Raw genomic sequence first — 14023 nt, 5'->3', positions numbered from 1 at the left:
TAACCATGGAAATAAATGTGTACAGTATGTTCTAATCGTGGAGATTATTTCAGAAACTACTGCGTGCAATTGGTATAACAAAGGATAAATCTGACAATTGCAGTGATCATTTTTGGCACTCTGGTTTAAATAGGCACAGTTGTCTTCTAATAAATACGTACTAGCATGATATCATACTTTAGGAAAAAGAAAGTAAAATACAGAAATATAATGCTCTATAGGACAACTCACTTCATTAGGCTGGGTGATTTATAGTTTCGTTTTATATCATATTACACATAGGGGGTTATTCATTAAATTGTGATAGTCTAATCGGAGCACCATCGCATGGAAACGCCCAGTGACTATAACAGTTTAATACATAACACAACAGTATCACAAGCGAGTTGTCTCCCAAAATGTTGTGATATCTAATACGTAAAAATTTGAGTAAATGTAGTTTATAACATCTTTTTATTGAATTGTTAGATGTTTCCTCTATTATAAATATTATGAATATTTTAGAGCATTGGCCACGCATCTTTCTTTATACAGTATATACTTTCCCCCTTCACTAGATGCTCTTTCTGCATTGAAAATGGTTCTGATCTATAACAAAGCCATTATATCACAGATTATATACATAGTAACTATAACAAATATGTAATTATTATGTATCCGCTGTATAAACGTCAAGATTATAGTTAATGTATCATCTAGAAAATTTAAATAATTTGATCTCAATGTACTGTACTGTAATTATGGTTGCATAGTTATATTGTACCCGTCGGTTTCAAGGTCTGACACTTACATGGGGACCTGGCTTGCCATCAGATCCTGGGCTACCAGGACTTCCTGTTGAACCCTAAAATAAAAAGTAAGGAAAAAATAAAATACATTATTTAAAGAGATATTGATTAAATTGTGTGTGCTATGCATTTTTACCATATTCGCATATCTAACCAACAGGAATAGTAGGGGGAGATTTTCTGTGATGCTGAATACCTATTAAGACCAGTGAATCTGAAAATGTGGTGCTGTACATCATTCACCATCAGTATCTCTTGCTGTGGTTATGGAGAATCTTTTTGGATTTGTGCTTGTTTAGTTTGATCTGTATGATGTTTACTCATACAAATCATACAAATTATACAAATATGTACTGTATGTCTGTGATTTTGCAGGGGTGATCTGTATTTGTGCGTAAGGCAATTGTCAAACATGAAATACATATATGGTTTCATCAATCTTTTTGCATGTTATTTTTCTTGGCTCCAAAAACAATGGGGTTTATCTATCAAGGCAAATGTGGTACAATTATGGGACCAAACTTTGTATCTTATGTTGCTAAGGGAAAATGTATAATGCTTTGCATGGGAAGTGAAGTGCGCCAGTTTTGCCTTTCAACATAAAACCCAAAGTGATTGCCAGTCTCCATATAACAGGTTTATAACTACTATTTAAGATAATGTCAAGGGAAAAAGGAAAGATTATATATAGAGTAACAGTAGACAGGATTGTGCATAAAATGATTTATGGGGAAAATAACGTAGTCTTCAAAGACTACTTTTTATCAGGGAAAAGCAAATATAGTTATATTTCTTACCCTCATCCCAGGTAAGCCAGGGCCTCCATCTCTTCCGGATTCACCAGCATTTCCTCTGGGGCCTGGAGTGCCTGGTGCTCCTCGTTCTCCAGAAGGTCCCTACGTACATTTAAAATAAGACATTCACCAATGGTATTTACATTAGAAATAATAAGGCAACTGTGTCCATTAATTTCATGAATAGTCAATAAAGAAAAGTCATACCTTTTCACCTGGACCTCCATTGCTACCTGCGGGTCCACGGAAACCTGGGGTACCCTGGAAAATATACAAGGCAATTTTTTAAACAATGCATGTTAGGATTATGCGCATAAGTAGGGTAGGTTATAGTTTACAATGCATCAACTGGACACATGAATGCGTGGGTAGCCCTTCTTCTTAACATATGGTATATTGGCTTTTAAGTTGGCGCATTCTGAGTGATTTTCAATGTGCTGTAACTCCAAATTTACCCTGCACGCATCACAGTTATATGGACTGAACATAAGTTGTTTTTTAGGTATATATGATGAAATATATCAATTTCTGCATCTATTGCTGTAACTTTTCTCCATTTAGTATATCAATTAAATAATCAGGTCAGAGTCGACTTTCACCACCATCTCTGATTAGTAAACTCTTGTTACATGTCCAATTTGAAATAATTGTTATGAAAGGAGCGTGTACCAGACGCCATGGCGGTGAGATCATGTCTCCTTTGTTCGGTTGTACTCTCAATGCACTTTTTATGCTGACAATGTGTGAGTGCACTGTGCATCTTTTACATCAAAACGTATTATTACAGCACGTTTTCTATCCCTGTATCTCTTCTACTGTATATACCAATCTGAGTTGAACTAGAAGTGCTCGTTTGGATGAAGGAGAAGCCAAGGAGTCTATTCATTAATCCATTTTTTTACATGCTCGATCAAGAATACTGTGGGTGTTCCAAATCTTTGGAGTGTAGGATACCTATTTTTCACAGATCATATTATTATTTTTTCTTTCATATTACGTTTCAGGTTTTTTTCTGTGACTTTGCCTTATTCTCTCAGGGGGAGAGAGACTTCCTTGGCTGCAGAGAAAGTTAGTTATATTAGTTGATCACTATGTGCACAAATGTTATAAATTGAATACTTATTTGTTGTTGCACTGATATATTTCCTTTTGCTTATTACAATTGAGGTAGATCAGAGTTCTAGTATCTTTATTGGTCCTAGATTGGCATGAAATTGGTGTAATTAATTTAATTAGCTTTTGAAACCCCACATGTCTCTTCTTCAAATGCACATATTTAAAGCCCTACTAAGTACATATGGGCCCTAATGTACTGCTTGTGATGTAGAAGCAAATTGACAAAATAGTAAACTAGTTATGGATTGTTATTGGTCTATAACATGCCAATGTTATAGATCCATGTATGAATGTTATATATCCTTATCTATGTGTGAGAGAAATTATCCATGGTGGTGACACTATTTATATTTCACATCTATGAGCAGTATAGAAAAGTGAAATATGTGCCCAGAATGATCAGTGCATAATATTCTTGATAAATCAGAGCTTCTGCTGGTGTGGCCCATTATGTCAGCCACAGCTTTTGTAAACTATTAATTACGTGGGAAACTTTGTTTTTACTCACTCTTTCTCCTGGAGTTCCTGGTAAACCATTAGTACCTGGTTCACCATTAGTTCCCTTCTTGCCTTCTTCACCAGCAGCTCCTCCAGCACCAGGGGATCCAGCTTCTCCCTACCATACAATCAGAATAATTATTATTTGGGGTTCTTCTACTTTGACAAACAGATGGGGATTAAGACATGAATGTGTACAATAATCAACTTACGCGTTCACCTCTTGGACCGGGTTCTCCTTTTCCACCATCTTTGCCAGCTTCACCCTAAATAGAAAATTCAAGGTCTGTATAAATGTAGGTCATTTTTGCCTAAAGGAATATGGGCATTTCATGTTTAACTCAAGTCCAATGCATTGGTTTTATGCTGTTTATGATGCGTCTTATTGTATATGCCTACAGATCTCATATGTTTTGAGTAGTTGAACCCTTCTTTTTACTCCTATGGTTTTCAAATACTGTATGTTATGAGTACAGCATCAAGTATACAGATTCATAGGAGTGACTATAACATAGAAAAAAAGACACAAAGTTCATTGCCTTTTACGATGCAGCAAATGCATGGCAATAATAATAATGACAAGAAAAGTCATAAACAGAGTATAATATGAGCATGAAAAGTGGATCAATCTAGTAATTCATTGCAATATATTGGGAAAACACTTATTTTTAACCTGCAAGCTATCACTTACAATTCTTATTTTAATACAGATGTTTTTGTTTAAAGTACTCCTTTACTATAACTATGCAATGATCCTTAATAGAAAATGGTATAAGAAGATTTGTCCTTCTCATTAACGGTTACTCTCACAGATCCATTAACATTTTGCACATAAATATAGGTACCACTATAGTTCCTCTACAGTACTTATGCTGAATGGAGGTACTTTTAATACATTCTAATGGAAGTCCCTTACTTATGCAGCTTACCACACACAAAACAACTCCCTGTTGAATAGGTACAGTACAGCTGGTCACACAGGACCCCAAAACACATAGTATACCTGTTAAACCGGTACAGTTGGAGGGTATGCTCTCACTGTCCAGAGACAATAAAACGGATTGCTAAACTAAGTGAAACAAGTGCAAGAATCACGGTTGTGTGTTCTTCTAACATGCAGTAATTTCATAATAACTTGCTAGCATGTCAATGATGATAGTATTCCAGACTCCTTATTCAATGTTTCTATTAGAAGGCAACGTGGTTTACTCAAGGACACGAATATAACGCAGAGAGTACTGTACATCTTCATGGCCTCTCCTCAATAAAGTTGATAGTTTTTTGCCAAATTTGTTTAAATCGGGGTTAGAGCCATATAAGATAGATTTCCAAGTTATCAGCAATGGTTGACTGGGCAAGCATCAACATTTTATCAAAATAATTATAACTACCGCCTTTTTTGGACTGCCATTGTAATCATAGAATTAGTGCTAAATGTATTCAGATTCCATGAATAACTAAGCTGCAGACTATGATCAAATGTGTACATAAATAAGAATCATATTACCTCACATGTTTTATTCCAGTGAATTGTTCCTGTTGCATGTACTGTATATTACAGACAATATTAAAGTGCACCCTGAAGTCTCACTTTGAGACTTAGTTGTTATCACTCACCCCAACACCTCTTAAGCCAGGAGCTCCGTTAGTGCCAGCTGGGCCAGCAGGACCACGACCCCCACTCAGACCAGGAGCACCAGGGATACCTGAAGGACCCTATTGATGGAGAAAACAAATTTAGTGACAACTACTACAGATATGTAATGTAATCCATAATAAACTCTTTTTAAGGGAATGCCCAAAGGTCCTTTAAGCAAGTAAGTAGCAAACTTACTTAACCTTACTTAAATGTATGAGAAAGTATTAGAAAAATACAAATAGTCACCTATTTTCATATTCATAACAGATATTGCTGTCACATTGTAAACTATCTTAAACTTATAAAGTCCCAGCTGCATTGTCAAATGGCAAATGAGTAGATGGCACTGCGACTTCATGGATCCTCTTACATTGAAAAGGTTTGTTTATTCTAATGTCCCACATGTCCACTAAAATACGTAGATTGTAACTGTTTTGTTATCGATGGACCATATATTATTTCTACTTCATTTTTGCTTATGCGTATAAGACATAAGGAGAATGATTATAAGCAGAGAGGAAACCATTGGAAGTCTCAAAATTGGAAATAAAGACTTGAAGCTCAGTGCATTAGATATGCTCTCTAGATATGCCTGAATGAGAACCTCACAGATAACTTTGTCCAGAATATACTTACAACTTCTCCTTTTCCACCTGGTCCCCCATCTCTACCAGAAGGACCCTACAAAAAAACCACAGAAATTAGTCAATATTATTGTTAGTAATTTGGGAGATACAATATGTTGAATAGTTCAATGGCAATTTTACTTACAGGAGGGCCATTTGAACCGGCTGGACCTTGGGGTCCTGGTTCACCTCTGGAACCTGAAGAGCCATCTGAGCCTCGAGAACCTGGAGTACCAGCTTCACCCTAAGGAGTAACCACGACATGAAGTTGAATTAGTAATAGAGTATTGTCTTTGTTTAACATCTCATTCATCACGATAATACAATAATGAAAATACAATCATGTAAGGTGTACTGCACCCAAACAGAGCAGGTTGCTGTTCTAAAGTGATACATATATAATAAAAAGGCAGGTACTGTATTACAGAGATGAACATTATATCATGCAATAAGATCAAAAAAATGCATTCACTTAATGGAAACTCTGACAATGAAATGTCTTAAATACCTTTGGACCAGGACCACCAGGGAATCCTGCGTTACCATTGGGACCAGGAGGACCCTAAATAGAAAAAGATGATGGGCATTTTATTAGGTACAAGAAACAAGAAGTTTTTTTGGAAATGCAAACAGCAAATAGATTATAACTTAAACTCAGAGTTGTAGTACAGAGTATCAGTAAACTTTGCATTCTTATACCATAAACACACGAGGAACAATCATGAAAGTACTTTAGCTATTGCTATGTGGTACTGTAAGTGCTTTAGCTGTTGCCGCATGATATAAGTATACTTGATAACTGAACCCAAGTCCACAGTGGGATTAGGATCCAGTCCTGAATTTGTATTCCCATTTGTTGGTTTGTTAGCAACTTTGGTATTGTAGAGTCAGATCTGGTGAAAGGCTGGCTCGGATATCATACTGCTGACTTTTTTTTAGTTGGTAGGTATAAATAGACCACTATACAGTACACCAGACTAAAAATCTGCAACATTTAAAAATCGGCAAAGTTTTTTAAAAAAATGCTACGTTAATAGATCAGATTCACGCCCATCCAGAGCATGAAATGACTTTGTCTGATCGGAGATAGAAGGAAAAACAGAGATATATAGGGAGAGAATGTAGTCCTATTTAGTACATGGTCCATTTACTTAAATACCTCCAAATAGAGTCACTCACAGGTGTAGCCATCGTTATCGCATGCTTTATCACAATGCGATGCGTTAACGCGACTGAAATATGTATTGCAAGAAATAATTTGATATTATTGAAAATTATGGTAATGCGTGAGCTATCTCTTTAACACACTATTAATTTCAGTGTTATTTCTTGTTATCCACATTGGCAGGGGTTAAAAAAACAAACAAAAAAAAAACATCTGCTACATCTGTATACTGCATGTGGGGAGATATCTGTAAATACAGCAAATATGCCTTTGAAAGAAGCTAATTTGAATATGCTAAATATATTGAGAATTCAAATTAGCATATTTACCAGGTATGTCACAGATGTTCACAGGTATGTCTGACAGTGTAATATAGTAACAGTACTTGGAGTTATATACTGTAATTAAATCTCTCTCTGTGATAAACAAACAGACGTGTATTAAATGGAAAGCTCTCATAATGTTTATCTTGCACTGAGACCTGATGCACATGATGACTAAAACTTTAGTGTGTTTGTATAATAGTTCAATAGAAGGATAATAATATGCATCTCCCGGCTGAAAATGTATGAAATAAAACAACTCTACATTGCTTTTAATGGGTCTTACCCTACCTCCCTTAGTCATTGACTACCTTAGGAAGTCGTTATTACATCATGGGGACTCCTGGGGCTATTGAAAGCAATCTCAGGACCACATTGTCCTGGAGGAAACGTGGCATTCAGGCACCCTGGTCCATCCAGCACTCAAAGGGTTGAAACCAGGTGCACATTTTTTAAACCACTTTTTGCACCACTTAATACAGAAGCCCTATAATGTATTCAGTACAGCAGTATAGAGTGGCTATTCTCGTTGTGTCTTAATTGTGGTTACTTATCGAGTCTTGCACATATACTTAGGGTTGCCAGCTGTCCAGTATTGAACCAGACAGTCCGGTATTTGGTTACTCTGTCCGGTAAAAAATGAGAGATAATACCGGACATTTATGTGTCCGGTATTATGTCTCTGGACTTAGTAACCAATCGGGGTATTTCCCCCGAGAAGGGATAGAGCAGGGCTGCTGCTGTGAGGGGACTTGGCAGCTTACTCCATCCTGATTGGCTGCTGCTGTGTAATGCAGCCAATCAGGAGCAGGTGGTAGGAGCCTTGGGGGTGGGGCCAAAGGGCAGAGGAAAAGCATGGAGCAGAGAGAGGTGAGGCTGTGTCCTGTCTGCCTGTGTCCTGTGTGTATTTGTTCTGTTTTGTCCTGGTGTGTGTATTTATACTTGTACTGTTTTGTGTGTGTGCGCGTTTTCTCTGGCTGTCCTGTGGGAGTGATAATGACAGGATGGAGGGTGGGGGGGGTGAGAGAGGATGAGGGGAGGGAGGTGAGAGGATGAAAGGGGTGGGAGGGAGAGAGGATAAGGGGAGAGAAAGAGGATGAGGAGGAATGCAACAATGTTGAAATTTGTGGGAGGAGCATTAAGATTAGTATTGCTCTCCATGTACAGTATGATTGCAGGTAAGTTATTTATAAATGATCTGACCATTACGTCATTTGTTCTAAATTTCACTCCAAGCATGCACTAATTTGCATCAATTTGCACTATTTCATATTCTATTTCCTAATAAAATCCTCAGAAGGGCACCCCCTCCCAAGACTCCTCTCCAGATTTTTACGAAACAGAATATAAATTGGTGCAAATTGGTGAATACTTGGATTGAAATTTAGAAAAAATTACGTAACAGTCAGGTCATTTATAAATAACATTCTTCCCCGCCAACGATTCTTGCGAGCGTCGCACCTTTCACCATTTTGTCCAGTATTTTTGGACAAGCCACCTGGCAACCCTACATATACTTCATTACAATGTTGTTGGTTCTGAAATTCTCTTATCTTGAACCCCCTTGCTCCCCCCAAAAGACTGGCGAAATGTTCTTACAGGTTGACCGGAAGCACCAGGAGCTCCATCATTACCACGAGCACCCTGAAATCAAAACCAAGAGAGTATTGTACATTAGAAAAGCAGATCATAAAAAAGAGCTTTCAGTTCAAACACAGAACTACAGAATTATACAAGATAAACATGCATTCCCTTAACCCTCTCACTGTTTATTGTCCTTTAACATTCTGCTGCATTCCACTACAGTCATGCAGTGAAAGGATTAAATGCAGTGACTTTTCTATGGAACTGAATTTTCACTGCATTATTACTTTGTTCAGTATTCTAGTCCAGTCAATCAGTGAAGGGATTACGTCCCATTTTTTACTAAGCAGTCTTTTGCTTTGAGACACTTCCCAGTGCCAGAAGACAATTTACAGGCAGCACTGTGTTATCTCCCAACCCCAGAAAGTGCCTTATACGTAGCAGGACTACTTAGTGCTATAAATATGTCCATGTGTGGAGTAAGGTACAGAGATTATTTACTGTATGTGCGACTGAATTATTTGCACCTTCTGGCAATGGAAGACATTTTACGGCATATTTGTAAATTGTCTTTCAGCACCAGAAAGTGTACAGTATTCAGGCAAAAGACTGCTCAGCTAATATATGCGTCTAAATACCATGTAAACTACAGTATGTGTCATGTAATAAAGTTTCCTAGATGTACAGCACAAGTGGGACAAAACTGGAGTGGAAAAACTGCATCAAATTGATCAAAGTTAAAAATCCCATCCCATTGTTTCCTATGGCATGTTTAAATTTTCTATATTTGGTGCAGTTTTTTTGCTTGTTTTGACCACCTCCCCTCTCCCCCCCTTTTGCAGCTGGGAGACGTTGATACATAACCAACTATGATATTCTAAGTTATAGTGAAATATGCTGTGCTATCACCAAATACAATGTAGGTGGCAACATCTGTGACACCAAGGATTGGGTTGTATAATACAGTAGGTTATTTAGTAATCAAATGATATGCTAATATGGGAGAGATCTTTGAGAAGTACAGAAGCATGAACACTTTACCAAACAGTGTAAAGTTATGCAGGTGGCTAAATAGGGCTTTGGCTAAAAGGCATTACATTCCTATGGATGGTAATTGGCAAAATTAAGGGCAGGTTGCAACAGGTGGGGCCGGGAAATGGTGGAATATTGAGTGTATTGCAAATTACAGTATGGTTACGTTGGATGATCACTTATATAAATGACATAAGTATGTAACAAATACTGTATATGTATATGAGTCAAATATGATGTACAGTATCTATAGCTACTTTACCTCAGTGCTTTAGGCTGAGGTGTGTAAAGAATATGACAAGCATACAAGCTTCAACCTAGTAAGGACAATGTGAATAAATGCTGTGACCATTTTCTTTCAATGGCCTGTGTCTTTACTCGCATCTGAATAATGATTTACAGGTGATGTCCATTTTACTTACAGCTGGTCCAGAACCTCCAGGACGACCTCTCTCACCAGCTTGTCCTCTTGGCCCCTACAATGAATCAAGATGAATTGAAAATATTAGTTAGAAAATCTGGAGTATAATCATAGCATACTGGGGTGTACTACAAAGCAACTATTTATTATACTGTCTCCATATGCATAGAAGGGGATCCGGACTTACTTTCCAATCCCTACCTTGTCAAGCACCAAAGATAACATGAACGGGAGAAAATGTCAAAGGAAATGTTGGCTAATCTTAGACATTTTACTAATTTGTACAGATAAAAGTTACACTTAGTAGCACATAACATGATAAAACAATGGGAGTAACCTAGCCTAAATATATTTTTTGAATCTTTAGAAAAGCTATTCTGTGTATAGATCTGACCTGTTTCAGTGGCCACTATAATAGCAGTAGTTTTACACAGTACTTGTACAGTACATTCTACACGTTCCATAGGTATACTGTACACTTAAACACTGTACATGCATGTTATATTACAAAATCTCATGATAAAACAGCCACTGATTTAGATCACTTTTGTGTTACTAAGCCGTGTTCAATAGGGCTTAGTACTGAAAATTAGGCATCCATTTATTTGATCTTCATATCCTTCATGCATACCTTTCTAATTTAACAATACATTACTTTCCTCCAGCCCTATTTATAAAATAATATTTATAAAATACCTTGTACCTTGTTTTTTGGTTATATAATGTTTAATACATAATAACAATATTAATTACCGCTGCGCCAGGCATTCCATTGTCACCAGCACTACCAGATTCACCCTAATAAATAAAGAAAAATACAAATTCAGTAAATAATATACAATAATAAATAATAATAATAATATCATTTTAATATGATATGATATTCATCTGAAATATTAGAAATTATAGACCTGTAGCATTTTTGTATGTGATATGTGCTATAAAACAAACTTTTTGTTGTTGTAAAGTAAGTGGACTTTTACAAGCATATTTAAACATACAATATATACATTGTGTAGATACAGATACAGATATGCTATCAATATACTTTATGTAATGTATACATTGTTAAGTATGTAATTATTTACTCAGCTAGTTCCAAGCTACAGTACCAACAAAATACTTAGTTGACAAACAAGGGCTCCCTGAACATTGCGGACCAAACAGTATATTTACAAAGCAGTTCTATGGCATAAGATATTGTATGACCTATTTAAATTACATTCAGCTGAGACCCAGCTGAGAACCTCTGAACTTAAATTAAAACTCAAACATACTAACTAGTATATTAGAGCTCCTATCAGAGAAATGGCTTGCACTTTTTCGTTAAGTGCCAGAAAATCTCTGACATTTAGAGAGAGATGATCAGTATTCTCAGTCCTAATAGAGATACTTTATGGAATACACAGTGTGCAACCATTGCATCTGTGCTGATCTCAGGTAACTCTTATTTCATCTAGATACAATAAATCTGCTGTTCAGTAGGGCACTGCTCTATTTCTATGATTAAAATAAAAAGTTATCACCTAATACTGAAGTTCTCATATGATTATCTATTGATTTTCTAGAAAATACAGTAGATTCTTTTATTACCCTCAATCCAGGAGCACCCGAGTCACCTTTTGCACCATCTCTTCCATCAATGCCCTGTGTAGAGAAAACCATTAAATACTATAATGTATTCCTCTGTAGCTTTTATTATTGCACATGCTGGTGTTTGCTCTAAAAATGAAAGCTGAATTGGTCTAGGTTGTTCTACATCAGTGGTGCAGAAGAAGGTACTTTTCAGGGGGGGGGCGCGGGCTGTTACAAAGGCCCCGCGCTTTTCCCCCAGGCATTTAATTTAATGCCGGGGGAGGCGTGAGGCCTCTGTAACCTCACTTACCTTCTGGCAGCCGGGTCTTCGGAAACACATCGCCGTGGCAACGCGGCGTCAAATGATGCGGTGGGGCCATGTGACATGACCCGCAACGTCATTTGAAGCCGTGCCTTCGGTGGAGGGCGGGCACGAACGCTTCGGCTCCCAGGAAGGGGGCACCAGCTGAAAACATTTGCGCAGCACTGCCTTAAGACAACTTTAGGCCCTGTAGAAACCTTACAGCCCATACATTTAAATGGGCTTTATGATGTCTTGTCGAGCCGGAAGGTGTCTTCTGGAATAGCACTGTTTAGTAAATATGGGGCTGTATCTTTCATCATCTCTAAAACAGACCAGAATATTTATAGAAATATAATCCAAAAAAATCTAAAGCAGCAGAAGAAACATAATGCCTAAATACACTCAGTAAATCTATAATTTATCCTGGACTATTTCTGTTTGGATAATGTCTAAAACCTAAAACTTACTTGTTAATTTTTATTTATAATAGATCATGATTGTATCATTACTGGGTACTGTATGACTGAACAGGAAGTGACCTGTATGTCTGGCTTCCTGTCCAATGGTCAAGAAGCAGCATACTATAGATTTGGATGGACATTTGAGATTGTCCCATGACAATAAGGTAATAAAGAAATGCAAAAGAGGTATAAAATACAGGTATAAAGCAGGTAACTGTTGCTTTAGTAGGTTACATAGATATGTGTTTAACCCGTACTACTCTATACTTGGGACTATTGTCTTCTCTATGCACATTCATCTAAACCAGGAGTAGCTAACTCCAGTACTCAAGGGCCACCAACAGAACAGGTTTTAAGGAAATCCCTGTTTCAGTGGCTCAGTCATTATGATTGAGCCACCTGTGCTGAACAGGGATATCCTGAAAGCCTGGCCTGTTGGTGGCCCTTGAGGACTGGAGTGGCAACTCCTGATCTAAACCATAGTTTGAGTTGAAACTTTTTTGGCAAATAAAATCTGAAGAGGCATCAAATGCTTTGAGAATACCTGTTATGCATATAAATGTGCAGTTTAAATATTTGACATTTTTTGGGAACTTTTTTTTTAACTATTTGAATCTGAGTGTTTTTTTCATTGATACAGATGTATATACAAAATATCATTTTTTAACACATTATCCTTATCCATCAGAATATATATATACATTTTTAAGTGCAGATCACTCCAATACTGAAGGTGCTGATAATTGCTACTGTATAATACTTCAGTATACTATAATATACAATATATTTATATAGTACAGTGTACCTATATTATAATACTTACCCTGTGGCCTTTCATACCAGGGAATCCAGACATACCATTGGGACCTTTGGTGCCCTAATAATGAACAAAATGTAATGTTTAACTAAGGTAATACACTATCAAAAAAATCATATGTTTTCATGTATATATGTGTATAAACATCGGAAAATTGTATTCTTTGACTAAACGTGTGAATTTATTAATGTGAGATCCACTCAAAACACAGTATCTGTGCACCTTGTTATTTTATTTTGTAGTACCTTCTCCTGTATCTATTAAGGATGTGTACTCTTCTCACTGGTGTTTTGTTTATAATAACCTCAAAATGAGCAGGAAAATCTTTCAAAACTTTTTGGAAATTTGAACAGTTGTGCAATACTTTGTGAGTTCTTTGTTTGCAAACTCAAGGTTTTCCCGATTTCTAAAACAAAACAACCCCCCATCCCCCCAAACTCCGAAAAAGTCGCTATGTTTACTAAAAAAAGCTTCTCTCATGTTTTGACTGGTATTTGAAAATTTGTTCCGGACCTTGACTTACTGTAGACACCACAGTGTACACCGAGATTCGCAAAGTGCGGATTTCGAACCAACGTACCTGCCCATCCTTAATATCTATTGTGGCTATCTAAACTATACGTGTAACAAAATGTGGTGAAATGTATATGTTAAATATAGTTTTAAAACCAAAAATACTTATATAAATATGAATAATCAAAATATCTTTAAATGTATTACATTTCTCATTAAAAAGTTAATAAATGAACTGATTTTGAAAACAAAACGCAATTGGTTTTCTGTAACAAAGGCATGTTTTAGTTATTTGCTTTGTTACACAATATTCTATAATAATAATAATAATACAAATGCTAGAATAGAATAATAATGTCATAAAAGC

The 14023-nt window shown here is 36.6% G+C and overlaps 1 protein-coding gene across 1 annotated transcript in view; it reads right to left on the bottom strand.

Moving 5' to 3' along the window:
- The window catches only part of COL3A1 (collagen type III alpha 1 chain), an 87916-nt gene that overhangs the window by 29173 nt on the left and 44720 nt on the right, over positions 1-14023 (bottom strand). Inside the window, exons 10-23 of the mRNA XM_075608451.1 lie at positions 13150-13203; positions 11580-11633; positions 10740-10784; positions 9988-10041; positions 8549-8593; positions 5970-6023; positions 5607-5705; positions 5472-5516; positions 4814-4912; positions 3409-3462; positions 3207-3314; positions 1790-1843; positions 1586-1684; positions 791-844 (exon numbers count right to left, since the gene is read on the bottom strand). Coding sequence (XP_075464566.1) covers positions 791-844; positions 1586-1684; positions 1790-1843; positions 3207-3314; positions 3409-3462; positions 4814-4912; positions 5472-5516; positions 5607-5705; positions 5970-6023; positions 8549-8593; positions 9988-10041; positions 10740-10784; positions 11580-11633; positions 13150-13203 — 918 coding nt within the window. The remainder of the gene's footprint in view (positions 1-790; positions 845-1585; positions 1685-1789; positions 1844-3206; positions 3315-3408; positions 3463-4813; positions 4913-5471; positions 5517-5606; positions 5706-5969; positions 6024-8548; positions 8594-9987; positions 10042-10739; positions 10785-11579; positions 11634-13149; positions 13204-14023) is intronic.

Source organism: Ascaphus truei, chromosome 7, assembly GCF_040206685.1.
Source record: "Ascaphus truei isolate aAscTru1 chromosome 7, aAscTru1.hap1, whole genome shotgun sequence".
Classification (NCBI taxonomy): Eukaryota; Metazoa; Chordata; class Amphibia; order Anura; family Ascaphidae; genus Ascaphus; species Ascaphus truei.
Note: the sequence above shows the minus strand (reverse complement) of the source record. Positions and strands in the feature narration are given on the sequence as shown.